The sequence below is a fragment of the Seriola aureovittata genome, chromosome 21 (genome assembly GCF_021018895.1).
Source record: "Seriola aureovittata isolate HTS-2021-v1 ecotype China chromosome 21, ASM2101889v1, whole genome shotgun sequence".
Classification (NCBI taxonomy): Eukaryota; Metazoa; Chordata; class Actinopteri; order Carangiformes; family Carangidae; genus Seriola; species Seriola aureovittata.
In genome coordinates, this window is record NC_079384.1 from 9,641,581 (window position 1) to 9,668,980 (window position 27,400).

Genomic DNA, 27,400 nt, shown 5'->3' on the forward strand with positions numbered 1-27,400 from the left:
GCGACCTGCCTCATACCAGTCTTCCCACTCTCATATAGTTCATGTTTTTGAACTACACGAAGTCAGAAGCGCTGGAGGAAGATCTTACAATGATTTTGTTCAAAGTGTGTGTGTGTGTGTACTGTAAGTGTGTGTCATTCCTTGGAAGCCTGGTGTTGAAAAGTCACGAAATATAGTATAGAAATGGTAATATATTGAACACACACACACACACACACACACACACACACACACACACACACACACACATTAAATCAAAGCGTTCATGAACAAGACCTCTGACGAATCATTGCATCCCTCCCAAGTGTGTATGTGAGTGTGTGTGTGTGTGTGTGTCTGTTATTCGGCACGCATCCATCCGTGATGCATTGTGTAATTTTTATAATTTTAGCTGCAGACTCCTGGGAACTTGATTTTATACACCCACCCACACTCACACATAAATACACAGTAGCACACACACACACAGACATAAAATCTCTCATGGAAAACACATTCATCACTCACTCACTCATACACTCAGTGAGAAATGCTCTCTTGCTCATTCTTTCTTTCTTTCTTTCACACTCACACACACACACACACACACACACACACACACACACACACACACCACACACACACACACACACACACACACACACACACAGCTAATTCTCTCTTCCTAGCATTGCATTACCGTAGCAGCTAATCAGGCAGCCAGCCGTGGAAGCAGACAATGGGCCAGATGCTGTTGGCTTAGAGCTACATTCACAAACTCATGTCTGACTCTGTACGTACACAGTAGCAGGAAATCAGACTTTGTGACCCGGTGGGATTCAGATGTAATCACTTTATTTGTTTCAGTTAGGAATGAAAGGTGCAGGTAGACTATGCTAACAAGTACTAAACCGCCGCTCAGGACACGGACCAAGTTTTCTTTTTGAAATACAGTCAAAAGCCGTTCCAGTATTTACCTCCACTGCTACAGTAGAGTGGGTTCATGACCTTTTGACCCTTTCTTTAATCTGTCTCCAAAAGACGAGATCAAAATGGGATTTTCTCTGCATGTATGGGAATGTAGCCATCTGCCACTGGCATGATTCTGATTGGATTTATACAGATGCAAAAAATAACTTGAACCATTTGTTGCATGGGTCTGATGTTTTGATGGAGAAAAAAAGAAAAAATAACAACAAAATAAGCTAAATTCATGTTGCCCTCTAGTCAAGAGTAAAATACTCAACCCGTACACGCAGCAATAAGGGATTAAATCTTGCTTTTCCAAAATCGTTATTGGCGTGGGTGATGAGCACTGTGACTGCTGCGTAGCTGATAGGTGCTGAGTTAGGGCACCCACATAAAAAATAGAGGATGAGGAGACTAGAAATCTGGCATGATTGACTATGTTGTAAGCGCAGGATGAATGAGGATGAATGTGAGAACAAAAAGATAAATCTGTACATCAAGGTTGACGGTGGCATGAAGTTATTAATGGGGAAAAATATTTATATATAGGAACAGTTCGACATTTTGAGGAATACACTTGCTTGCTTAAGTATGAAACTCCGGCCAGGAGTCAGATAGCTTAGCTTCGCATAAAGACTTTTTTTGTGGTGCAATACATAAGTCAGTATTGGAGCCCTGTAGTGTGCAAGCTGTTTTATGTTCATTCACACCTCTCCTAATTTTGGCCATGCGTGTAGACCTCCAGTTTACATAATCCAACTTCCTGCTTTACTTTAAAGTTTATTAATTAACATGTTACGTCTTGTTTCTTAAATTCTTACAAAAACCAAAGAGTAAAAATGACTCAGATAAGTTTTTGTTGGACTATTTCTTGACTGTTCCTGGTCAACCATCTCCTGCCTCTAGCATCATATTTGACTTCTTCTCATCTCATGGCAAGAAAGAAAATAAGTGTATGTCCCAAATATTTTTCCTATTCGTTATTGATATCCTCATACCCCTCGCACATAACTTAAAACAGGCTGGACATGCAGACTTTTACTCAAGAGATGTAATGGGAATGAGAAGCAGATCAAGAAAGGAACGGTCAAATGGAAGCAGCAGAGGTTGAGAGCAGCTCATGACTTTTAGTCCCTAGCATGCATCAAGTTCCAAAAACATTTGGTCGTACATTTTCCATAAGGCAGCTCTAAAGCATTTGTCTTTAAAGCCCCATTGTTTCGCAAATGACCAAGTTTCATTTTCCATACTGCCAGTGTGTAATGTAGGCTTTGGTAAAAAAAAATTGTGGTTTTGAAGCACATTATTCAAGTGATGTCACTAGAGTAATCTTCCCAGACTTTTCAAATGGTGACTTCAGGGACACAGGTCACATTATACAACTGTTCTCCCAGCCTGCAACTAGTAAATGCACTTTCTCATGTAGAACAGGTGCAATGTACCTTGAGAGTTAAATCTAAATAATGAATCAGCCATTCTGAAAGACTGAATTTCTGATTTTGTCTCCATGGCCCATTGAAAAATATCTTCATACCAGCCTTCGCTCTCTCTCTCTTACTAATAAATCATATTTTGTTTCATTTGGGAATCAAAAATAGTGTTTTATTTCCTCACTCAGTGACATTAAAAGGCTATTAAAGCACTCTCTACCAGTACTCTCATATACTGTCATATCTTAGTATGTGAATGTGATCACACGTCCACGGACTCATCATGAAACAACCATTTAGCATATAGAGAGTCACCAGAAACAGCCAGTGACCCAGTTTAGTCCATTTCGCCACACACACACACACACTCACTCACTAACTATCAATGATTCTGACAACTTTGAACTGCATCAACTGATTATCATATCATTACTGCTCCCTAGTGGTGACACAGAGAGGGGGATGAGTAAGAAAGAAAAGGAGTGAAGAAGGAAAATATAGGCAAAGAGTTTCTGTAGCCTTTAAGTAATTTGAGCGTGTGTGCACTTAAATGATTTCACAGTAATGACTGTGAAATCCCATAAGCAGGTTTTAGTGTTAGGTTAGGACTCATTACATGAGCTTGCAGAGGCCATACTATAAGGATTAGGCTTTGTGACATATTAGACTGGCCTGGTCTTTCTAATTTGACCAATCCACTATTAGCTTGTTGATGTTTCTTTCCCTTGCCTCTTTTTTCTCCCTCTTTCGCCCCTTTTCTCATCCAAACACATCCTTCATCCATGTGTCCCTTCCATTTGTTTATTACTTGGCTACTTACTGTAATGGGAGAGCGGCTTCTTCCACCAGTTGACTCTAAGCAGAGTGATTACACAAGGCAACTTTTCTGTACAACTCTGTTATGGAGGGAAGCCAAAGGACTACCAGCAGATTTGTTACTTTAATCACTCTGGGACATATTGTTTCCAGAAAAGCATTTGAAAAGATATGTTTTTTGACCCACTGGCTCTCTGAGTTGCTTGCTGCAGGGCACAGAGCCCAAGTGATGATGCACAACACAGTTTCTTGGCCGGTTGAGCCAGGCAGCGCTCCCGGCAACAGGCAACAAAAAGAGACAAAGGGGAAGAAAATCGATTCCAGTGTTTTCTGCTAACAAAATGTCTACTGGCAACAAAATGCTCCTTTTGTGATTAAAGCAGCTCTGCTAAGGAATCATTAGACACTGCTCATCATTGGAGTGGACCACAGTGTTGTCCTGCGTGGTGTGTCTTTAAGTGGTTATGGGAAAGCATTAGCCACGTGCGGTTTTGTTTGTAAAGCAAGTTTTTCTCATGTCTTCACTTATGATTGGCAGAGGTTGTTATCCAGTACCACAGCTTCTGATTATTTATTTATTTTAACACAAAATCATTTTTCTGCTCTGCACAGCCTCTTCTTGGTTATTGCTCATCTGTAATGCTCTGTACGTATTTCTTTTTCTCCCTCCGTCACTTGGTACAGGTATGACCTTCCTCAGTACGGAAGTCGCAGGAAGTTGATCTCACCCTCCGGCCTCTACGATGAATATGGAGAAGTTGTTGTCGATGACGACGGCAGCTACTACTACAGCCCACAGGAGTCTGACGGAGAGGTAAACACTGTAGAAACAGAACACAAACCGTCACTAACCATTCAACACCCACCTTCCTTGGGGGTGGTCCACCTAATTTTAATGTATTTTTGATCACTAAACCTTTCAATGAAATCCGGCATATATAGTAAAAATTATCAGGTTGGGAACAGTTAAGCATTTTGTTGCCAGGAGTTAGTTAAGAAGATGAATATCACTCTCATGCCCAGGAAACTACAGCCACCTACCAACAAATCCAAAGCTTACTAATTATCTTGTTTTCTAACTCTCTGCAAGAGAACAAATGTGTGTATTTCCGATAGTTTAAAGTTTAAAGCGGGAGTGCAGGACTTTTACAAAATAAATTATTCAAGTCCTTGAGAAACAACTTCACACAATGCTGATTAACCCTATCAATAAGCAGGTAAATCTCTCTGTAATTCACAGTATACCAGTTTTAAATCAAGCATCTGGTGTCCGGAAGCATTGCACACATTGCACATTGGTTTGCCATAGTTGATGCGGGGAGCAACTGTAGCGATGGAGACAGAGTAGGCTACAGTAACTGCAAGTATGGCGGAGCCTATGGTGGAAAAACGTAGGCCTCCAAGAAAGGTTTCTGATCCACCAGATAAAAAACTGTTTAGAGAAAGGGTTACAGTCTAAAAAAGGAAAAGACGTTGATAATTTTTGTTTAATTATTCTCACTGCCAGAAGGTTGAGAGAGAAAACTTCTACACTGCAGGTTTAAGATGTATACTCTCCAATGACAGAAAAGTTATTTACGTATTCTTATCATGCAAGATTTCATAGTACTAGAGTCAGTGAAGGTTCGTGTTAGTGGTAGCATTTCTCCTGTGGAAGAATATGAGGTACAAGGTCAAAGCCAGCTCCTATTAATATTGTTGACATTAATGCTGATGATTTTTGCAGATATTTGACCATTTGCTAAATGTTCTTATTTGGTTTTGGACTAATATCATCAGGTGAGGAGACAGTTTCGAGGAAGTAGATTAGCCCCACACCCTGCTAACTTCCAGCCCCGTCCTCCACCAAGAAAGAACCCAGGAGACCCCAGAAGTGAGGGCGATAAAAAACAACCATTGGCGGTTGCTACGACCATAAACACAAAGGCCAAGGGCTCGAGTGCGGCCGCCAGGTTGAAAGCCATGATGAGAGTCAGCACACTGCTGACCAAAGAGAGCAAAACATCTGGGCAGCCTCCTGCCATCCACCCACCATGGAACAAAGCCAGAATTGGACCGCTGGAAGTGGGGGGTGGAGGTAGAGAAAGGCTGGAAGAAAGAAAAGAGGAAGGCCTGGGGAAAGGGTTTGAGAGAGGGGAGGCAGGGAAAAGAGAAAACAAAGGAGGAGGAAGAGATGAATCAACAGAAAGAGGGAGAGAAAGAGGAGGTAGAGGAGAAATGGAAACATGGGGGAGAAGCAACAGAGGTGGTGTGACAATGGGAAACAATGGGATGAGAAATGCTTTTGGAGGAGAGCACAGGGGAGAACTCCCTGGCTTGTCGTCCTCTGGCCGGTCTTTCAGCCTGGACGGTGGCATGGTCATCAATGGGAGCTACTTCCAGACGTCCCTTGAAGCCAGCAAAACCCTGCCAGTAAAACAAAAGATGAGTGAGGCCCTCAGTCTTATCTCCCTCGCCAGAAGGCTCCAGCGACCCGCCAGGGTGGGAGACGAGCAGTGGAGTGATGGAAAAAGCTTGGATAGGGGAGAGAAGAACAGCAGGAAGATGTATAGCTCCATAGGAGATATGAGTGTTTCTGCATCAGTGTCAGAGAGAGCCACAGAGGAGGAAAGGAGGAGGTGGGAGTTAGGAGAGGAAGATAGTTCCATTGAGGGATGGTGGAAGAGAGGAAAAATATTTCATGACAGCGATTCTGAAACAGCAAGTGGCAGCAAGGACTCAGAGTTTAGTCTCTCCAATGCAAGTAGCCCCACATCATCTGTCACAGCCGGGCACGATAAGACCGAATCTGATACAGAAACAGAAAAAAATGAGTCTGACTCAGGAGCAGAAAAGGAGGAGGGAACTCCTAACACAGACAGAGAGCTGGAGAGTGAAAGCCAAGAGGGAGAGGGGTCAGAGAAGGAGTCAGGGTTAGAGAGTGAGGATGAGGGGAAAGAGTCGAGCAGAAAACACTCAAAGGGTAGGGTTAGTAACAGTTCCACAAGTAGTGAAAGCATTAGTAGTAAAAGTAGAAGTGGTCGTGCCAATTTAAAGAAAGAAAGCATGAGCAGACGGAGAGGAAGGAGCAGCTGCAATGAGTCAGATAGAAACAGCAGCAATGTCTCTAAAAGTTCAAGATATTCGGGTTCTACAGTTTCTAGTTCTAGGCCCAGAACTTCTAGACACCCACTTTCTTCACATGAAACAATAGAGGAAGAGAGCGAGGAGCAGAGTGAGGAAGATGAGGAATCAGGAGAGGAGGAGGAGGAAGATGGGAAAAGTCTTGGATCGCGGAAGTTGTCATCGAGTAGGCGAGTTTCCAGCCACAACCAATTAGATATCAGCTCGGGCGTGATCGACACCTCGGACGACTTGTCACCCACCATCGAGGACGCCGAAGAGGAGGAGGAGAAGAGCAGCAGCCTTGTGGGGGAAGGAAACCAGAAGGAAGAAGTGGGGGATTTGGAAAATGAGTCGGCTGATTGAAATGCAGATGAGGACTGAGCCCCCCCTCCCCATGATTAAATTCTTTGCCACTGAGTAAGATCTTGGTGAAAATGCCTGGATTGGGAGTGCAGTCATTACCTGAGTGGAATTTATTACTGTAATCTCTCTCTTTTTCTTGTTTGGTGTGATTTACACTCACAGGAGTGTAAATTGCCTGCATGTCCTCTGCTGCCCTCACACAGTATCTCTTTCTGTGTTTTTACCTTCTGTTTTTAATCCCCTTTTTCCAATCAGCCTATCTTCTCTCGCTCTTCTTCGTCTGTCTCGTCTTCTTTTATAACAGCTCTGATACTCTTGAAATCTTTGGCAGGTCTTCTCTGGTAGTTTTTCTCCTGGGCTGACTGGTCTCATTTTCCTTTTGTGAAAACTCCACCTCCAGCTGCTTATTTCTCTGCTGCTGCAGCTCAGAGATTGTTATTCACTGACCTCTCTTTGTTGCACCTAAGGTTCACTCAAGCTTTTCTCATTAATCATTTCTTTTCTGTGTCTATCATTCTCCCTGTGTCAGTCAGTTCTTCTAGTACCTGTTATATGCAGTGGGAGAAATATGTTTTCTCTATAATGATGAACGGGTTCTTTCTTCCACACTATGGAGGTTAAATGGAAAATCTGAGGGTTATGTTGTGCAATCACAGGTCAGTTATTTTCACAGCAGCCCTTTTCTTCTTCCAAAGTGTGTTTGTGTGTGTGTGCACAGCAGTGTTTGCTCTGACCTAACTGAGCATAGGTTTAACGGTTACATAGTGTTTTATTTTATAAAGAGTTACAACCAAAAATCGGGAGTAAACTCTGTTGCACTTATTGTCTTTGTTGTGTAGTTTGTTTGCAGTGTGAGTGTGTTTGCAGTGCAAATTAGCAAATATTAGCATGCTAAACTAAGATTGTGCACATTGTAAATGTTACATAGTACCTGCTTAACATCAGTGTGTTAGTTGTCATTGTGAGCATGTTAACATGCTCATGTTGGCATTTATCTCCAATCACTGCTGTGCCATAGTACAGCCTCACAGAGCTAACTGCATGGCTGTAGAAACCTAGTCCTTTCTACCCTCACACAACATAAACATAAACATTAGCTTCAGCTAAACTTCAAAAATGTGTATTGTGAATCTTGTGTTAAGAAAGACCGAAAATGTGAAGCTAGCCTTCAAGTTAAAGACGAGTCATTAGGAAACCTATGTTCAAAGAAGTTATTTTTACGTTTTGCTTCCATTTCTATTATTTCCTTTTTTCTAGTGAAGTTAGCCAACAAACCAGCTAGCCTCGGCCAGGTTAGCCCATACCAGTGAAACTCCATTTAGGGAACATTGATGAAATCTCTCAACTATCCGTGGTTTAATGCCAAATTATTTGTGTGTTTTTCCAGCATGGCAGTAGAAAACGTCGGGTCAAGTTGGTGGTGGACCGAGAATACGAGACCAGCTCCACTGGTGAGGACAGCATGCCGGAAACCCAACGCACCCGCTTACCCACCACCCTCAACAGCCATGCTAACGTGAACGGAAGCATCTACATGGCCCAGAATGGCTCCATCATCCGCACCCGACGTTCAGTAAACGCCACAGGTCCCATACACGCACACACCACTACGAACAACAACCTCAAACTCACCTCCCCCATCTTCAGCTCACGGCTGGCAAAGCACTTTAAAAAACTAGACAAAATGGCTGCCACGTTGGAGGAAAGAGTACCCCTGAACAACCCCAGAACAGCAGCAGACGGTGGTTGCAACACGCTGCGCACATTCCAAAGCTCGGGAATGGCCACGTCTGCGACGGCCACGTCCTCTTTCTCTAACACGGACAACAATAAAATGCTGAATGTGTTTAACACTCGACAATCCAGCGTTTCTTTAGGGTCAACCAGCACCAGCAACACGGGCCCTGAGAGTGCAGCGTCCAAATCAAACCTGCTGAAAGCGGCACAGGGCGGCACAGAGCAGCAGCCTCAGAGCACAGAGGAGAGAGATGAGTTGAAAGAAGGAGAGAGAGAGTCGAAAGTAGACGACAGCAATGAAGAAGACGACGATGGACTCGTTATGAGGGAGCCGTTGGAGTGCCCGAGTGACAGAACGCAATCGGATGAGGAGGAATTATGGATGGGCCCGTGGAACAGCCTTCACATACCCATGACCAAACTCTGACTGATGCTGACGCCACTGTGCTCGTTCCTTAATGCCAGGATCATTAAAGCGTTCAGACATCATTTCTGTTCATTAGTTGTGGATCTAATGGGGATGCTCCAATCCAATTAAGAGAAAGCTAATTAAGAGATCGGTAAGTTAATATTCTTCATGTATCTATTAAAAGAATTTCATTTATTTTTGTTTCCAGTTCAGAGAGAAGGATGATAAAAATTAAGAAGTAACTTGGCATCTAATGGGTTATTTCTGCAGTTTACTCATTAAAATGTCTGTTTTGTAACTTCTAAAGAGTCCAATCAGAGCATCCCTTCAGCCCAACTGATCTCAGAGCTGCAAATACTTTCACAAAACTTGACCAAGAATGAGAGGACTTGTTATATTTCTACTTTGCTAAGAGATAATGAAGCGAACGTTAGGAAAAAGTTTTGAACTTTCTATGGCCCTTTAAGCGACAGGTGTCTCTGTATGGGACTGCACTTTGTTTCATTCAGTATTAACAGCTACTGGTGCGACTCATCTTGAATTTGCCTGACACTTTTCATTGACACATGAAGTCTTGTATTGTTCAAACTTGCCTTTTTATCCTTTGTCAAGTTGCTTGGCAAACTTTATCCAAATAAAAAAAACAATTTCATCCATTGAAACGTGGAGTTTGGCTAAATTGGCTCTGAGTTAATGTCTCCTCTCCAACTAAGATGTGACTGTTGCAAGGTGTGTGACTAAATGTCAAATGGGGTATAGGCGTAGCTCCACCAAAAGAAACCTTGTCATTGGTCATTTTATATGTATGTGGTCAGTGCACCTGATTGTATCTGCTATCAGTAACAAGATTGGTATTGATCTTGTTATCTCTTGAGAAAGCAAATAAGCATATTTCCCAAAATGTTGAACTACTCCTTTAATGTATGGAAGATATATTACATCTATCATATCGTTGTTTCCACAAGCCCACCAATATTTTTTCCTCTTGCACAAATTTTGCATTGATGCTTCACTCAATATGGAAGCTTTGGCTTTATTGGAAACTTGAAAATGCCATATTGATCACTTTAAATTATGGAATATCCTGATTTTGAGGCTCATTCTGAAATGCTATGTTTAAGGCAAGATTAAATGAGTTTCTTACAAAAAATCCAGTCAATACTGGATGTGAGGTGTTATCCATCACTTCGTGTTTGTCAGATTAAAGTTTTAACTTGATTAAAAAGCTGTGAGATTCAGAAAAGTACAAGATATTTGCATCTTGTTTTAATTAAACAGATACTGCTTGGAATGAAGAGATTATTTTTTAATTCCCTAATTCTACTGGATTCCTGAGAGATGTATTCAACAGAGCACATGGATCCTTCTCCCTTATCAAAGTTCATTGCGATAAAGGTGAGGGAACTTTTTAATTGTGAACCACATTACAGTGAATTGTTTTATTTGAAGTCTGAAAGAAACCGGACCATTAAGCTGTGGAATTAACCAAGTTTTAAAACTCTCACATTTAATTTGATGACTGCATAATTTTGCATTAAGGAACTCAACAGAGGGTGCCATACCGGTGGTGATATTTGAAACTGAGTGCTCCTTATTAACCGGAATTAGCAGACTGTACCGGAGAGCAGTATTTTAAACAGTTTCTGGAAGGAAGGGCACGTCCAAGACGCTGTTATTGATTCAACTAAATGAGCTGATTATGTCGCTGATTCCCGAACCCACTGTGCTTTATTAGAGGAAAAGACAGACTGAACTCGGCTCATTAATCTATGACACAGGCGCAAAAGATTTGATTAGTGGCTGCAATGATGTTAAAAGGGGCATTTCACCCAAAAAACAAAGCTGAGTTATTATGTGTGTTTCATCCTAAATGCAAAGTTAAAAGCACATATTCATTTCGAGCAAATGTACAGATACAGTTGCACACTGTATATGTTTCCTTTATTTTGTTTAAGCAGGTCACATGGTGTCATTAATGCACCAGATAAGAAATGAAGAGCTGCAAACATTCCCTGCTAATCACCACTTATTTACATTTGTATGAAACTGCCTTTTTTCACAGCAGACATTTTGACTTGTCATTGTAAAGCTCATGTGTTATTGACAATGGTCTGCTCTGTTCAAGTCTCCCACTAAGCCATGACAGGGTGTCAGTGAGCCACCATGCACAACACCAGGACCCTGAAAGTGAAGCAGCTTTCAGGTGTGGACTCACATCACATGACTTGGACTCCAGACATGAATCTGGTAACAACTCATAAACTGACTTGACTTTAACACCAGTGACTTCTGACTTGCAGTGACTTGATGTCTTACCCAAACCCAAAGATAAAAATGTTGTAGTGTGAAGTCGCAACATCGACATTTTCCTGACAATGGATATAAATAATTACTTGAAAAAGTAAATGTAGAATGAAATATATGTGTTTTATATGATATATAAAATTAGTCCTAACGGGATGGACAGATTATGAGACAAGCCCCTGGGCAGACACCAGTACAAGGCTCCCCAGCTCTATATATATATTTATTGACTGAGACACAAAAATGACTACAAATGGTGTGTCGTTGGTAGTAGTTTTGTAGTTGTTTTGTAAGAGCACTTTTATGGTGTAGTTCGTCAACATTGTCACACTTGCTTCTTTATATGCTAATAGTAGATGAGTTGATCGATCGATCGATCGATCTCTCTCTCTCTCTCTTTCACACACACACACACACACACACACTTACAGACACTCTGATATGCAACACAGTTAAGTATTTGTAGTTTTATTATGATCCTGGTATATAACAAATCCACCAATTATCATCCATTTAAAAATTCAAGTAAATAGACAAATGTTCACCAGACAGCCACATCATTACATGGATAGTGGATGTTAAAGGGTATACTGCACATCTCATGGAAACAACAGAGTGCTAAAAATAAAACATAGCCCACAGTCAGCAAATGTGTCATATTCAGTGGATATAATGAATACACCAAAATCATCAAAAAATTATTTAACAAACTTTGAAATTGTCAGCTTTTGTCCACATTTATGAAAAATTCACAAGATAAAAGGCATTAAAAGATGCTGCTGTGTACTGCAGAATAACATGCCAGAAATATGAATACTATACTGAATATTTTACACATAAAGTAAAATATTTTCTTACATATCTAAATACGTTTGAGTAAAGTTAGGGCAGTTCAGAGTTTATCTTCTCTCATATTGCAATAAATAAAAAAAAAAAACACTTAAAACTACTTACAGGAAATTATACATAAACAACGCGAGATTAATGCCAACCAGGGCTTCACATTAAAATAAATAACATCGAAACACACATTTGTCTCAGGTTAAGAAATGTTACATTCAGAAATGAGGTCTACAAATTAGAAAGAAAGAAAACAATATGTGATGACATGATGAAGCAGATGGATCATAAAAGTACAATTCAACAGAAAATGTCCCTTCCTGTTCAAAGTCAGTGTGGATTTCACATAGTTATATCACTGTTATCCAGCATGGTAGCTGTAGGTAATAACCAGGTTCTAAAATACGATATTTTTTTCTGTGTGTAATGACATTTCTACATGTTTCATTTATAATAAAAGCCTGAAAGGATTAACAGTGACGACTGTACCTATCGGCTGAATGGTCAATAACAGAGAGTTGTGGTTTCTGGGATCACCAATTTACCATAGCTACAGTTAGCTTTAGGGATCATCCTGCTGCCTTATGACAAACAAAAGATCATCTTTGTGCGTGAATTATTTAAATTTTGACAAATTTTAAGAATCAAGGTCAGGAATAAGGAATTAGAGTTAAAAAATAAGGAGTAAAACATGTCAGTAATTTGTAGACAATAAAACCTAAAGAGTTGAAGTGCCAGAACTTCACTATTGCACTAAAATTCAAACATCATTACTTGGCATAGAACAAAGGTTTACTTACAAATGAAAATAAAAAGGACAGAAAGTCAAATTCTTTTTTGGAGTGTGGCCACATTTGCCAAAAATGCCTATAAAATTAAAGTCCAACATTTTGAATGAAATTATACTTTTTACTATCTCCTGCATTTTAACAGGAATATGTACTGTCTGCAGGTTGGAGGAAGCTTCAGTGAATGCATCATTTTAGTCAGTCAGGGTTGGAATGTGGGTTAAAAACAGGCAAATTGACTTCTTGATAAAAGCATAATATATTTGTAACCCTCCATTGCTTTAGCAGGAGTGGGCTCAGAGAGTTTTTAGTTAAACAACTCATAAAACACTTTTCTTCAGAATAAATTTGAGAATTTAATGATCATTTTGTCTCTAATATCAGGAAGTGTAGTTACAGTGCAGTAAATTTGAACTTGAGTCAGACCAGTTGACCTAAAACATTTTACTGTAGATTTTAAAATATTAGTGTGGTCATCGCTGTAACTACACCCAGGGGAAGATCTGAACTGAAACGCCAGAAAAAAAAACCTTGAATCAAAATTTTTTAAAATATGGAAATGTTACACATCAAAAAGAAAAAAAGGGGAAAGGTGGCCCCAAATATTCAGGTTTTACAACATTGTGAAAGAAAATTGAAATGAACAGTGAGTAGAAATAAACTCTACAATCATTATCAATGACAATCAATCAATACTAGTAATCTACAAAGATAAGGCAATCAAAATCAAGGACAGTAAATCTAGGCCAATGGAGTTCAATTCAATGCAAATCCTTCTATTAAAAATAATTTTGTGTTGGGAATTTCAAGTTTGGACTCGGACTACAAACTTTGACAAAGATTTATAAAAACTATCCGAATATTTATCTTGTGCTTTCCTCACAACTAAATTCACAACTGGCCCAAAATTGAAAATAATAAATATTAGGATCATAAAAAAAAAAAGAAAAAAAGAATGGATCATTTGACCATCTCGTAACAATCACCTTTCTGTCATTAATCAGACAGTTACACAAAAACACTGAAGGAAAACAATGAAACAAGGAAAACAAAATGTGCAAAATGCTGTTTGCAGAAGACTAGGCTGTGTCCCTCTAGAGGAAAAGAAGTCTGAAATCATAATTTTTCCATTTTCAGGCCTGGGTATTGAACCTCAATATGTTTTTTGGTACCAACAGTTAAATAATGAAAGCTACAATCGAGTGTCTGATAAGATTTTTCATTTTAATTACATATTCTTTGATCAGATTATTTATTTAAATTTAAATCCGAACTTTGCCAATTTTAGACTGTATCATATTTAGGTTCAGTTCTTGTTTAGCTGCTTACATGGGTTTGAATTTGAGAACTTTTGCTTCTTTTCTTAAGTACATTAAAAGGGTTTTTCTATTGAAAAAAGTAACTGTGGGATATCATGTCAGTATTACTATCAAAATGTTGCACAGACTTAGTTACAGGTAGTATTCCTCAATCAAAATGACTATTAATATATCATGTTTATTTTCTAACAATTAATGAATTCAGTTGGTAAGATGTTGAAATAATGATTAGTGGATAATGATGATAGCACTAAAATCCCTTATGGAACCAGCCGAAGATCATTGTCAGAGATACAGCTACAAAATCACCAAAAGTTGAAGGCAGTGTTGCAACATAGAAGGATCACTTTACCAACAGAGATTAATATTGCAATGTCTACACTGCCTTAAAATGCTGCTGTTTTGTCACCTTTAGGGCAGCGACAGTGTCCAAGAAAGCGTTTGCTTCTTCCGTCACAGAATATCTGTTAGAATATATGTCATATCGCTTTGACATTGCTCACAGAAAGAGGCAACAATCTGCACTGCCCTAAAATGTGCCCTTACAGTACTGTGAAACTGGAACATTAAGAAAAGAATCGTACAAGCCAGCTTGTCAGCCTCCTTCACAATGCCCTCAGCCAAAAGAGCCCATACCTGAGAAGGAGAGAAGAAAACCGTTTCAACCCCCTCGGCCCTCGTACTCTCCTACATCTCTCCTTCTACATCTCTTAGCAGACACCCCCCCCACCCCCCCATCCGCTGTGTGCTTTCTTCTTGTGATGCCAGGAAAAAAAAGAAAAGAAGTAGTTTATAAACTTACCCTGTGCTAGCACACAGGCCGTTTCATCTCTTATGGAGCCATATTTGAATTTTCCCTGAATCACCTCAATGAAGAAATATGGTTCACTAAAATCATTCAATCCAGAGGCCATTCTCTAGCCCCCCTTTTTTATCATTTGCTATAACCTTTTGGAGATTAAAAAAAAAACTGGCACATCTGAAAGCAAACCCATACCTTTTCATCCTTTTAATGTGACACAGGGAAGTGCTCTCTTTTTTTGAAAAATTCCTGCCATTCATTGGTAAGAGAGGGAATACTTTTTTGCTTTTTTGTATCCCTGATCATGTACCAGATGATTTCAATAACAGCAGCTGCCCTTGGCACTGTGGCCTCTCTATGGAGCCACACTGCAACCAATAAACCAAGACGAGCCGGAGCTGCCCACATGACCGTCACTGCTCTAAAGTGATGCTGGGTGGGATTTCCAGTCAGAAAGTCCTGTCCATCACTCAACCAAGCAAAGCAGCTCAACCCCTGTCACCTAACCTGTCAATGGGGCTTGGGTTGAATCCCGTCCTCCACTTGCTCAACTAACACAAGGCAGGATCAGACTCTTTCAAGACTTGGAGAGGAGCGTATCAACAATGTGTCAGGTCCCTCACTCAAACACCTTGCCTCTCTTGCAAAGAGCAATCCTCCAAGTTTAGAAGTAGTCAGCGCAAAGTCTCACTCTCTGGATTTCATTTGTGGATCTTCCAGTTCCTGAGGAGGTGAAGCTTCCAGGCAAGGGGGGTCAGAGAGGAGGTGGGCAGATGGACAGGTTGGAGGTGTCCCCTAAAAGAAGAGGGGGAGGAGGTGGCCTGTAGGAACCTTCCTGCTCCCACCCTGCCCTCTGCCACCCACGCCTTCAGACCTGCAGCTGCAGACAGATACCCTGCAGAAGACACATGATTTATTTTCATAGTTTCTGTTCATATTGTTTTTACTTGAATAAAACACCAGTGAGTTTATAGAAACACAGAGGCACTAGACTGAAGTATCGAAAACACAACACAGCACTTCGTAGAATCACAACCATGATGAATTGTTGCCACACTGCAAAGTGAAACCATCTGTTATAAAAGGGATGAAATGTTGCCACTAAATATTAGAATGTATGGGAGTGGACAATTCATTGATTTGTAAACAGACTTTGAAGTAAATTGCAAATGTAGGTCATACTTTGTTTCATATTCCTGTTGTCCTGAGTTTCCCCCTTATGGAGGTAGATTTGTTTAAATGTTATTTGTGTGAACAGTTTGACAATCCGTGCAGAAATGTGTAATGTAAACATAAAACATCTTCCACAAATACAAAAAAAAAAATATCTCTAAATACATTCAGTTAATTTACAAATAAATTAAAAGCATTTATGAATATCTTCCTTACATTTACAACTTTCAAACAGACATTTGTGAATCAATTTTAATCTATATGTGAAGCAAAAAAGCATTTGTGGATCTCAATTCTACACTTGTGGATTTGTGTCTTTGATAGTGTAGCTGTAGGTGTTGATATTTGTTTTGTTAAGAATGTATTGCAATCACATATTGCAATTTTATTCTTCATTGTTAATATGTAGGCTAAGCTAACATTAACTACTAAATACTGCATATCACAGTGGTTTATGTCCTGGTAAAACAAGCAGCTGCCACTGTCCCAGAAAGACAAACAAGTGGCAAGGACGTGACATCCTAACTGACAGCCTTGATGAAAGGACTGGCAGAATGCATTTTCATTTTCATTTTGACCCCAAAAGAGCATAGTTATGTGTAAATGTAAATGCAATGGACTGTGGGCACTGTTTGCTTATTGTATTTGAATATTGTCACTGTAGAGCAGGTTAAGTCCTTCAAAATTAATTGTCAACAGCTTTTCAATTTTCATTTCAATACGGTCATAGAGTGCCAATGAGTATGTGAAAACGAAATTGCAAATTGGATTACTGCATTTTCTTTTTCTGCTTCTAATTTTTCTTTTTTTTTTACTTTGTTGGGCTGAAGAGCTGCATGAGAACAGAACAGATCATAGTATGGTAAGGCATAAAAAAGTCACAGTATACTAGAGCAATGGAGTTGCAAGTTAACTAGGAACTAGGAAAAGAGATCACATCTCTTCACATTCATATCTCAAAGAGCTCACAGTTCCCTATTATCCTAACAGAACACTCAACTCTCAAAATGCAGGTCTACTTCTGGTTCCTAGAGTTTCTAAGACTAGAATGGGAGGTAGAGCCTTCAGCTCTCATGCTCCTATATGTTGGAACCAGCTCCCAGTCTGGGTTTGGGAGGCAGACACCTTCTCTAAATTTAAGATCAGGCTTAAAACTGTCCTCTTTGATAGTGTTTATAGTTAGGCACAAAAAGTCATAAAAACGTCATAGTATACGAAGGCATTAAAAGTCATAAAAACGACATACTATAGTAAGGAAAAAAGCATCATAAAAAAGTCATAGTATAGTAAAGCAGAAAAACGACATAGTATAGCAAGGCATACAAACATCATAGTATAGCCAGACATAAAAATTCATAAAAACGTCATAGGAAAGCAAGGCATAAAAAGTCATAAAAACGTCATTGGGTATGAAAGCATGAAAAGTCATAAAAATGTTATACTATAGCAAGGCAGAAAAAGTCATAAACACATTATAGTTTAGTTAGAGATAAAAAGGCATAAAAAGTCATAGTATAGCAAAGCATAAAAAAGTGATAAAAATGTCATAGTATAGTAAGGGATAAAAGGTCATAAAAAAGTCATAGTATAGTAAGGCATAAAAAGTCATAAAAACGACATAATATAGTGAGGAATAAAAATGTAATAGTATAGTAAGGCATAAAAGGTCATAAAAATGTCATAGTATATTAAGGCATAAAAAGTCGTAAATATGTCATGGTATAGTAAGGCATAAAAGGTTAAAAAAAAGTCATGGTATAGTAAGGGATAAAAAAGTGATAAAAATGTCATAGTATAGTAAGGGATAAAAGGTCATAAAAAAGTCATAGTATAGTAAGGCATAAAAAGTCATAAAAACGACATAATATAGTGAGGAATAAAAATGTAATAGTATAGTAAGACATAAAAGGTCATAAAAAAGTCATAGTATAGTAAGGCATAAAAAGTCATAAATATGTCATAGTATAGTAAGGCATAAAAAGTCAAAAAAACATTATAGTTTAGTTAGAGATAAAAAGGCATAAAAAGTCATAGTATAGCAAAGCATAAAAACGTGATAAAAATGTCATAGTATAGTAAGGGATAAAAGGTCATAAAAAAGTCATAGTATAGTGAGGAATAAAAATGTAATAGTATAATAAGGCATAAAAGGTCATAAAAATGTCATAGTATATTAAAGGGGACCTATTATGCAAAATGCACTTTTCCATGGTTTTCTATCAGTAGTATGTGTCCCTGGCGTGTCTACGGACCCCCCAAACATGAGAAAAGTCCATCCTCTCCGTCTTTTGCTTTCTCCACCTTTCAAGAAATGTGTGCTCAAACGAGCGAAATGGAGATTCGCCCCTGGTGACGTCAAGAAGGGCGATGCCACCTCCCCCCGGATGGGTGACGCTCCCCGAGCTAGGTGTGTGTTCCGCCCTCTGAGTCCGTGTTGCAGACGGTATCGTTACTTCCCTCGCGAACACCGGCTTTCGCTAGAACAATGTCGAAGGTACGAGCGAAACACAGTAGTTGCTTTGTTGTTGGCTGCACAAACCAACACAGAAGTCTTTTTTTAATCCCTACGCCCGAGGATCTGAAGACCCAGTGGATTAATTTTATTTTTGATGGAAATGTTCCCGCTCCAACTCCGAAAGTGTTGTACGTGTGCTAACCATTTCACCTCGGACTGCTTTCTCAACGAGGGCCAGGACAACGCAGGATTTCCTACAAGTCTCAAGATAAAGCTTGGATCAGTACCGACTGTCTGTGACCCAACTTTGAACTTCGGAGCTGTAAGTTTTACCATTTTATGTTGCTTTACTGTTTGTTCACGAGAGCCTGTTGCGTGTGTTGTTAGCATGGCAGCTAACGTGGCTAACGTTTAGCGTCGTCGACACGCAGCTGGTATAGCGGGGTACAGATTGTATGTAACTCTTCTGCTTGGTATCGCCGTGTGACATTGATTAGAGCCACCCTGTTAAATGTATTATATTTTAAAGGCGTTTTAGCTGTCTGTAAAGTCAAGCCGGTAAAATTCGGACTAAAAATAGGCTTTGTACTGATTAGCATAGGTGTCCGGGCTTGTTTATTAGTGCTGTGAAAGTTATTATTGAGAGTCATGCCTTATAACGGCCGTTTTAACGTTTATATCATGTTCACAGATACAGTGCCTGTAGGGAATATCTAGATAAGCGCAGAGTTAAGGGGATATGTCCAAGGGGATAGTCTATAATACACATTTTTTGCATCTTGCACATATAATGAGCTATTTGCAGCATTTACAAGCTATTGACAACCCAGTTTACACATAATTGAGAGCATCTGTTATCATTCTTGCACTGTTTGCAGCTGTTGCCATAACTACACATTTGAGGAGATGTTGGTGTAACCTCTGTTTCCTCTGTTCAGGCCATCTATACAGCTTCCTGCAACAAGGGATGTTGCATGCCAGACTGACCCACTGCAGGCACACAGTTATCCTTGAAGATCTTCAGCCTCACATCAGAAGTACAGGTCTGTAGCCATCTGAAGTGCATCTACTTTTGATAAACCTAACAGTCATTTATCAGTCTTGGAATAATGTGCAGGTAAATGAAGCTGTGGTTACTTAGAACTTGTGAGAGTGTGTAGGCTAAGGTTTCTGTCATCATCTGTCACCTGGCTGCCATGTACTACAATGAAAATGCTGACCGACCACAAGCCCAAACAAAAGAAGGTGAACCACTGTTCAAGGTCCAATTTCCAAAAGCCATGAAGGGAGAATGCAGAGCTACACCAGTTAAGACTGAGGCGACATTCTATAAGTGTTATATTATTTTATTTTTCAACCAAAAAATGTTTTGTACACATTGTATTAAGTATTGCACATATAATGTTATGACAGTTCCATCAATAACAAAATACAGTAAAGAAAATGTCAGGAGGTAGTTAGAAACAGACTCAGTCATTGTTTTGTAAAAAAAAAAAAAAAAAAAAGTGAAAAATGTAAAAAAAATCTTTTGTGTTTTATCAAACAGGGAATGTGGTGGACCTCATATTTGAAAAAGTCTTTGTGACCTGGGACCATACACAGAAGCTGCTTTGGCCATCCCCATCCCAGAGGACCTCACTGCACAGTTCGAGCGGCCTGAGAAGGAAGAGGTCATATCCAGCTCTGTGTCCCGGTTCTATCATGGGCCAGTCTAAAACCCACATACCGGCCTGTGGCGTCAGGAAACACGGCATGGATGCGTAGGACCACGCAGGCTGGAATGACGACCCAGATTCTGCAACCAAGGAAGCACCAGCTCACAAAGCTCCTATAGGCTAGATACCTGTACTGACTAAAACAACTGGACAGGGCATTTAGTCTTGCAAACATATATCTATGTTGTCTCTCACAATTTTTTATATGGATCCAGTGAATCCTACAGTTTTTTCATCATCACTGATTATAACTGCCTCATTTGATGTAAATAAATGCTTGATTGTTACTAAAGAAATGACTCCTCTGAATTCATATATTATATGCACACTATCTGCTGATAGAAGAACTTTACAAATCAAAGAGCAGCTAAACTAATTTATTTGAGGGTGTGTTACTCTATTTGTGGTGTGTTATTACCATTGTAAAATTATGTGCACTGAAGTAAAACAAGACTGTCTAACATCTTTTATTTAGATTGAAACTATGTTTTAACAAAGAAGCAAAACGTACTGGTGTATTCCTCTCAACCGTAAAGGACCATAGTCAGTGCGGTACATGTTGCAGGCAGAACACATTGAGGCAGAGCGGCTCCAACCCAGGACGGTCTACCATACATGGTAAATCTTCCACGATCTCCCATAGCCATCTGGTAACCTACAGTGAATTGCAAATGGTAAATTCTATGGTTGATTATAAATGTAATGTAATCAAAACAAATTAGTGATTAGTTTGTCCAGTGAGAATGCTACCTGTGGTATCTCCTAGCAGCAGATGTTCTCAGCTTCTGTGGGCATGGTTGCACAGTTTCCACAGGAGCACCTATCTAAAATATAGAAAAAATGGTAACATTCACCAAAATATAAAGCTTGTGAAATTCAAACACTGACAGACAGTGGAGCTAAGGTGGGTAAGAAGTAAGCTTGGCTACATATCAGGTGCATATAACAGGTAATTTATAACATGTCACTTATTGCATATAATGTGGAGCTTGACAACAGTGTAGTGTAGAAAACTGCACAGTTCAGTCTTTGACTAAAGATTACTGTTGCTGTCAGACATGTTTATGCTGATTTACAGCTTTCATTGTAATACACAAAATAAATTTACTACATAAAGGAAGATGTCATGATGAGCATCTCTGCTCAAAACATGGAGAAAAATTATTTACTTTGTCAGCATCTATTAAAATATCTGACTAGTACTGACATTGAACACCTGTAGCAGTCCACATACAACAAACATTTTCAGACTGTAAAAGTATATCTAAGGAGGCATGACAGATAACTACATTACACTATTCACAATAGTGCTTATTTACCAAAAGAGCTCCCAGTAATGACGAGACAGTAACAGTTAGCATTAACTACCTAGCTACATGTTAGTAACTGTGTGCCAGCACTCATCAACAAACTCAAAATGTAATGTCAAAATACACAAAATTGGTTACCAACCATTCAGAAACGTCCTGCTGCAGTTGTAGAGTTTGAACTTCTTCAGCAGCCTCTCCCTCTGGCTCAGATTCTGGATAAAAGTTGTGTGGTTGAACCAAATCGCTACCGACGCCAGGTTGCCGGTCACGGTCACCGTAAACATTGGAGCACGGTGCCAGAAGCCCGAACGGCAGCCCCTTCCGGAGAGGGGCGTGGTCAGGCACAGCTCATTGCATTTAAAGCTACAGACACAGAAACAGCCTGTTCTGAACAGGGCTCAAAAAGAGGGGTTTACAGGTATGCTGAAATATAGGATCGGAGTGGATTTTTTAGCAAAAAGCTTCAAATACATGCTTTGGGGACCTCTGAGACTTATTCAAACTTGTTGAAAAGGAGCATAATATGTCCCCTTTAAGGCATAAAAAGTCATAAATATGTCATAGTATAATAAGGCATAAAAAGTCATAAATATGTCATAGTATAGTAAGGCATAAAAAGTCATAAAAACATTATAGTTTAGTTAGAGATAAAAAGGCATAAAAAGTCATAGTATAGCAAAGCATAAAAAAGTGATAAAAATGTCACAGTATAGTAAGGGATAAAAGGTCATAAAAAAGTCATAGTAAGTAAGGCATAAAAAGTCATAAAAACGACATAATATAGTGAGGAATAAAAATGTAATAGTATAGTAAGGCATAAAAGGTCATAAAAATGTCATAGTATATTAAGGCATAAAAAGTCGTAAATATGTCATGGTATAGTAAGGCATAAAAGGTTAAAAAAAGTCATGGTATAGTAAGGGATAAAAAAGTGATAAAAATGTCATAGTATAGTAAGGGATAAAAGGTCATAAAAAAGTCATAGTATAATAAGGCATAAAAAGTCATAAAAACGACATAATATAGTGAGGAATAAAAATGTAATAGTATAGTAAGACATAAAAGGTCATAAAAATGTCATAGTATAGTAAGGCATAAAAAGTCATAAATATGTCATAGTATAGTAAGGCATAAAAAGTCATAAAAACATTATAGTTTAGTTAGAGATAAAAAGGCATAAAAAGTCATAGTATAGCAAAGCATAAAAACGTGATAAAAATGTCATAGTATAGTAAGGGATAAAAGGTCATAAAAAAGTCATAGTATAGTAAGGCATAAAAAGTCATAAAAACGACATAATATAGTGAGGAATAAAAATGTAATAGTATAGTAAGGCATAAAAGGTCATAAAAATGTCATAGTATAATAAGGCATAAAAAGTCATAAATATGTCATAGTATAGTAAGGCATAAAAAGTCATAAAAACATTATAGTTTAGTTAGAGATAAAAAGGCATAAAAAGTCATAGTATAGCAAAGCATAAAAACGTGATAAAAATGTCATAGTATAGTAAGGGATAAAAGGTCATAAAAATGTCATAGTATAGTAAGGGATAAAAGGTCATAAAAAAGTCATAGTATAGTAAGGCATAAAAAGTCATAAAAACGACATAATATAGTGAGGAATAAAAATGTAATAGTATAGTAAGACATAAAAGGTCATAAAAATGTCATAGTATAGTAAGGCATAAAAAGTCATAAAAATGTCATAGTATAGTAAGGCATAAAAAGTCATAAATATGTCATAGTATAGTAAGGCATAAAAAGTCATAAAAACATTATAGTTTAGTTAGAGATAAAAAGGCATAAAAAGTCATAGTATAGCAAAGCATAAAAACATGATAAAAATGTCATAGTATAGTGAGGGATAAAAGGTCATAAAAAAGTCATAGTATAGTGAGGAATAAAATTGTAATAGTATAATAAGGCATAAAAGGTCATAAAAATGTCATAGTATATTAAGGCATAAAAAGTCATAAATATGTCATAGTATAGTAAGGCATAAAAGGTCATAAAAAAGTCATAGTATAGTAAGGCATAAAAAGTCATAAAAAAGTCATAGTATAGTAAGGGATAAAAGGTCATAAAAAAGTCATAGTATAGTAAGGCATAAAAAGTCATAAAAACGACATAATATAGTGAGGAATAAAATTGTAATAGTATAATAAGGCATAAAAGGTCATAAAAATGTCATAGTATATTAAGGCATAAAAAGTCATAAATATGTCATAGTATAGTAAGGCATAAAAGGTTAAAAAAAGTCATGGTATAGTAAGAGATAAAAAAGTGATAAAAAATGTCATAGTATAGTAAGGCATAAAAGGTCATAAAAATGTCATAGTATAATAAGGCATAAAAAGTCATAGTATAGCAAAGCATAAAAACGTGATAAAAATGTCATAGTATAGTAAGGGATAAAAGGTCATAAAAATGTCATAGTATAGTAAGGGATAAAAGGTCATAAAAAAGTCATAGTATAGTAAGGCATAAAAAGTCATAAAAACGACATAATATAGTGAGGAATAAAAATGTAATAGTATAGTAAGACATAAAAGGTCATAAAAATGTCATAGTATAGTAAGGCATAAAAAGTCATAAAAATGTCATAGTATAGTAAGGCATAAAAAGTCATAAAAACGACATAATATAGTGAGGAATAAAAATGTAATAGTATAGTAAGACATAAAAGGTCATAAAAATGTCATAGTATAGTAAGGCATAAAAAGTCATAAAAATGTCATAGTATAGTAAGGCATAAAAAGTCATAAATATGTCATAGTATAGTAAGGCATAAAAAGTCATAAAAACATTATAGTATAGTAAGGGATAAAAGGTCATAAAAAAGTCATGGTATAGTAAGAGATAAAAAAGTGATAAAAATGTCATAGTATAGTGAGGGATAAAAGGTCATAAAAAAGTCATAGTATAGTGAGGAATAAAATTGTAATAGTATAATAAGGCATAAAAGGTCATAAAAATGTCATAGTATATTAAGGCATAAAAAGTCATAAATATGTCATAGTATAGTAAGGCATAAAAGGTTAAAAAAAGTCATGGTATAGTAAGAGATAAAAAAGTGATAAAAAATGTCATAGTATAGTAAGGGATAAAAGGTCATAAAAAAGTCATAGTATAGTAAGGCATAAAAAGTCATAAAAACGACATAATATAGTGAGGAATAAAAATGTAATAGTATAGTAAGGCATAAAAGGTCATAAAAATGTCATAGTATAATAAGGCATAAAAAGTCATACATATGTCATAGTATAGTAAGGCATAAAAAGTCATAAAAACATTATAGTTTAGTTAGAGATAAAAAGGCATAAAAAGTCATAGTATAGCAAAGCATAAAAACGTGATAAAAATGTCATAGTATAGTAAGGGATAAAAGGTCATAAAAAAGTCATAGTATAGTAAGGCATAAAAAGTCATAAAAACGACATAATATAATGAGGAATAAAAATATAATAGTATAATAAGGCATAAAAGCTCATAAAAATGTCATAGTATATTAAGGCATAAAAAGTCATAAATATGTCATAGTATAGTAAGGCATAAAAGGTTAAAAAAAAGTCATGGTATAGTAAGGGATAAAAGGTCATTGAAAAGTCATAGTATAGTAAGAAATAAAAAATCATAAAAACGTCAGTACAGTAAGGCATAAAAGTCATAACGTCATAGTATAGTAAGGCATAAAAGGTCATAAAAAAGTCATATTATATTAAGGCACAAAAAGTCAGAAAAACGACATCGTATACAAGGCATAAAAATTCACAAAAACATCGTAGGAAAGCAATGCATAAAAAGTCATACAAACGTCATTGTGTATGAAAGCATAAAAATGTCATAGTATACTAAGGCATAAAAAGTCATAAAAATTTCATAGTATAGCAAGGCATATAAATGTCAAAAAATGACGTGGTACAGTAAGGCATAAAACGTCATAAAAAAGTCATAGTATTGTTAGGCATAAAATGTCAAACATCGACATACTATGCTAAGGAGTAAAAATGACATGTGATGACCCCTCCACCAGGGCACTCTGTGTCCCTATTTGTTTTTGCTGATTTCCTTTCAGGTGCTGGATGGACCTGAGCCTGTAGTGCTGCATAAATTCTTCCCCATTTCAGTCCTGGCTATCTGACCTCTCTAGCTGTCTCTCTGGCTGTCTTCGTCGTCGCTCCCATGCTCCTGGCAAACCTGATGGCATCTGTGGACATTCTTTTGTACATTATATTTCAGTTGTTTGTTGAACCTACATATCATTTTCCTTGTTGTAAATAAATTATTTACCTGCCAATTCGTGTCGTCTCCACTTACTTCTTGTCAAGCCATTAAGTAAGGCTGTGAAACATACTATAGTAAGGCAGAAAACGTCATATTAAAGTGAAGCATAAAAGGTCATAAAAAAGTCATAGTATAAAAAAGCATGAAAAGTGGTAAAAAAGTCATACTATAGTAAAGCATAAAAATGTCATAGTATAGTAAGGCATAAAATGTCATAAAAAGTCATAGTATAGAAAGGCACAAAAAGTCATAAAAATGTCATACTATAGTAAAGATTAAAAGGTCATAAAAAAGTCATATTACAGTAAAGATTAAAAGGTCATTGAAAAGTCATAGTAGAATGAGGCATAAAAAGTCATAAGTAAGACATTCTATAGTACGGCATAAAACGTCAAAGTATAGTAAGCCATTAAAGGTCATTAAAAAGTCATAGTATAGTAAGGCATTAAAGGTTATAAAAACATTATAGTATAATAAGCAATAAAAGGTCATTAAAAAGTGATAATATAGTAAGGCATAAAAAGTCATAAAAACATTATAGTATAGTAAGGGATAAAAGGTCATAAAAAAGTCATAGTATAGTAAGGCATAAAAAGTCATAAAAACGACATAATATAGTGAGGAATAAAAATGTCATAGTGTAGTGAGGCATAAAAAGTCATAAATACGTCATAGTATATTAAGACATAAAAGGTTAAAAAAAGGTCATGGTATAGTAAGGGATAGAAGGTAATTGAAAAGTCATAGTATAGTAAGAAATAAAAAATCATAAAAACGCCATAGTACAGAAACGCATAAAAGTCAGAGTATAGCAAAGCAGAAAAAAGTGAAAAAAATGTCATAGTAAGACATAAAAAGTCAAAATAACGTCATAGTGTAGTAAGGCACAAAAAGTCATAAAATCGACATTGTATAGTAAGGCATAAAAAGTCATCATACGACATACTACAGAAAGCCATAAAAAGTCATAAAAACGTCATAATATACTGAGGCATAAAAAATTCATAGTATAGTAGGGCATAAAAAGTCCTGAAAAACGACATAACAGTGAGGCATAAAAACGTTATAGTATAGTATAGTAAGGCATAAAAAGTCATATATACGACATAGTATAGGGAGGCATAAAAGGTCATAAGAACGTCATAGTATAGTAAGGCATAAAAAGTCATAAAAGGCCATAAATATGTCATTGTGTATTAAGGCATAAAAAGTCATAAAAACGTCATAGTATAGTAAGGCATAAAAATGTCATAGTATAGCAAAGCATAAAAAGTGATAAAAATGTCTTAGTATAGTAAGAATTAAAAAGTCAGAAAAACGTCATAGTATAGTAGGGCTTAAAAAGTCAGAAAAATGGCATAATATTGTAAGGCATAAAAACACATAAAAATGTCATAGTATAGTAAGGCATAAAAATTCATATATACGACATAGTATAGCAAAGTATAAAAAGTGATAAAAATGTCAAAGTATAGTAAGGCATAAAAAGTCATATATACGACATAGTATAGAAAGGCATAAAAGGTCATAAGAATGTCATAGTATAGTAAGGCATAAAAAGTCATAAAAGGCCATAAATACGTCATTGTGCATTAAGGCA

The 27,400-nt window shown here is 37.3% G+C and overlaps 2 protein-coding genes and 2 long non-coding RNA genes across 11 annotated transcripts in view; 2 read left to right on the top strand and 2 right to left on the bottom strand.

Annotated features, from left to right (window-relative positions):
* Positions 1–8,189, top strand: part of LOC130162246 (protocadherin-15-like) — a 162,871-nt gene extending 154,682 nt beyond the window's left edge. Inside the window, exons 39-41 of the mRNA XM_056365903.1 lie at positions 3,879–4,008; positions 4,974–6,716; positions 8,050–8,189. Of these exons, the coding sequence (XP_056221878.1) occupies positions 3,879–4,008; positions 4,974–6,662 (1,819 nt within the window). The 3' untranslated portion in view covers positions 6,663–6,716; positions 8,050–8,189. The remainder of the gene's footprint in view (positions 1–3,878; positions 4,009–4,973; positions 6,717–8,049) is intronic.
* A 3,375-nt stretch (positions 8,190–11,564) lies between these two features.
* plce1 (phospholipase C, epsilon 1) overlaps positions 11,565–27,400 on the bottom strand; it is a 103,000-nt gene continuing 87,164 nt past the window's right edge. For 5 of the 8 annotated variants that reach the window (XM_056365895.1, XM_056365898.1, XM_056365897.1 and 2 more), the window contains one exon: positions 11,565–15,756. In XM_056365895.1, coding sequence (XP_056221870.1) covers positions 15,563–15,756 — 194 coding nt within the window. In that variant the 3' untranslated portion in view covers positions 11,565–15,562. The remainder of the gene's footprint in view (positions 15,757–27,400) is intronic. The other 3 variants (XM_056365901.1, XM_056365900.1, XM_056365899.1) reach the window with 1 other exon arrangement.
* On the bottom strand, positions 20,656–21,802 carry LOC130162247 (uncharacterized). Its single transcript, XR_008826256.1, has 3 exons — positions 21,657–21,802; positions 20,955–21,024; positions 20,656–20,859 (listed from the first exon to the last, which is right to left on the bottom strand). It is a non-coding gene; the product is annotated as an uncharacterized LOC130162247 (long non-coding RNA).
* On the top strand, positions 22,189–23,422 carry LOC130162248 (uncharacterized). Its single transcript, XR_008826257.1, has 2 exons — positions 22,189–22,373; positions 22,580–23,422. It is a non-coding gene; the product is annotated as an uncharacterized LOC130162248 (long non-coding RNA).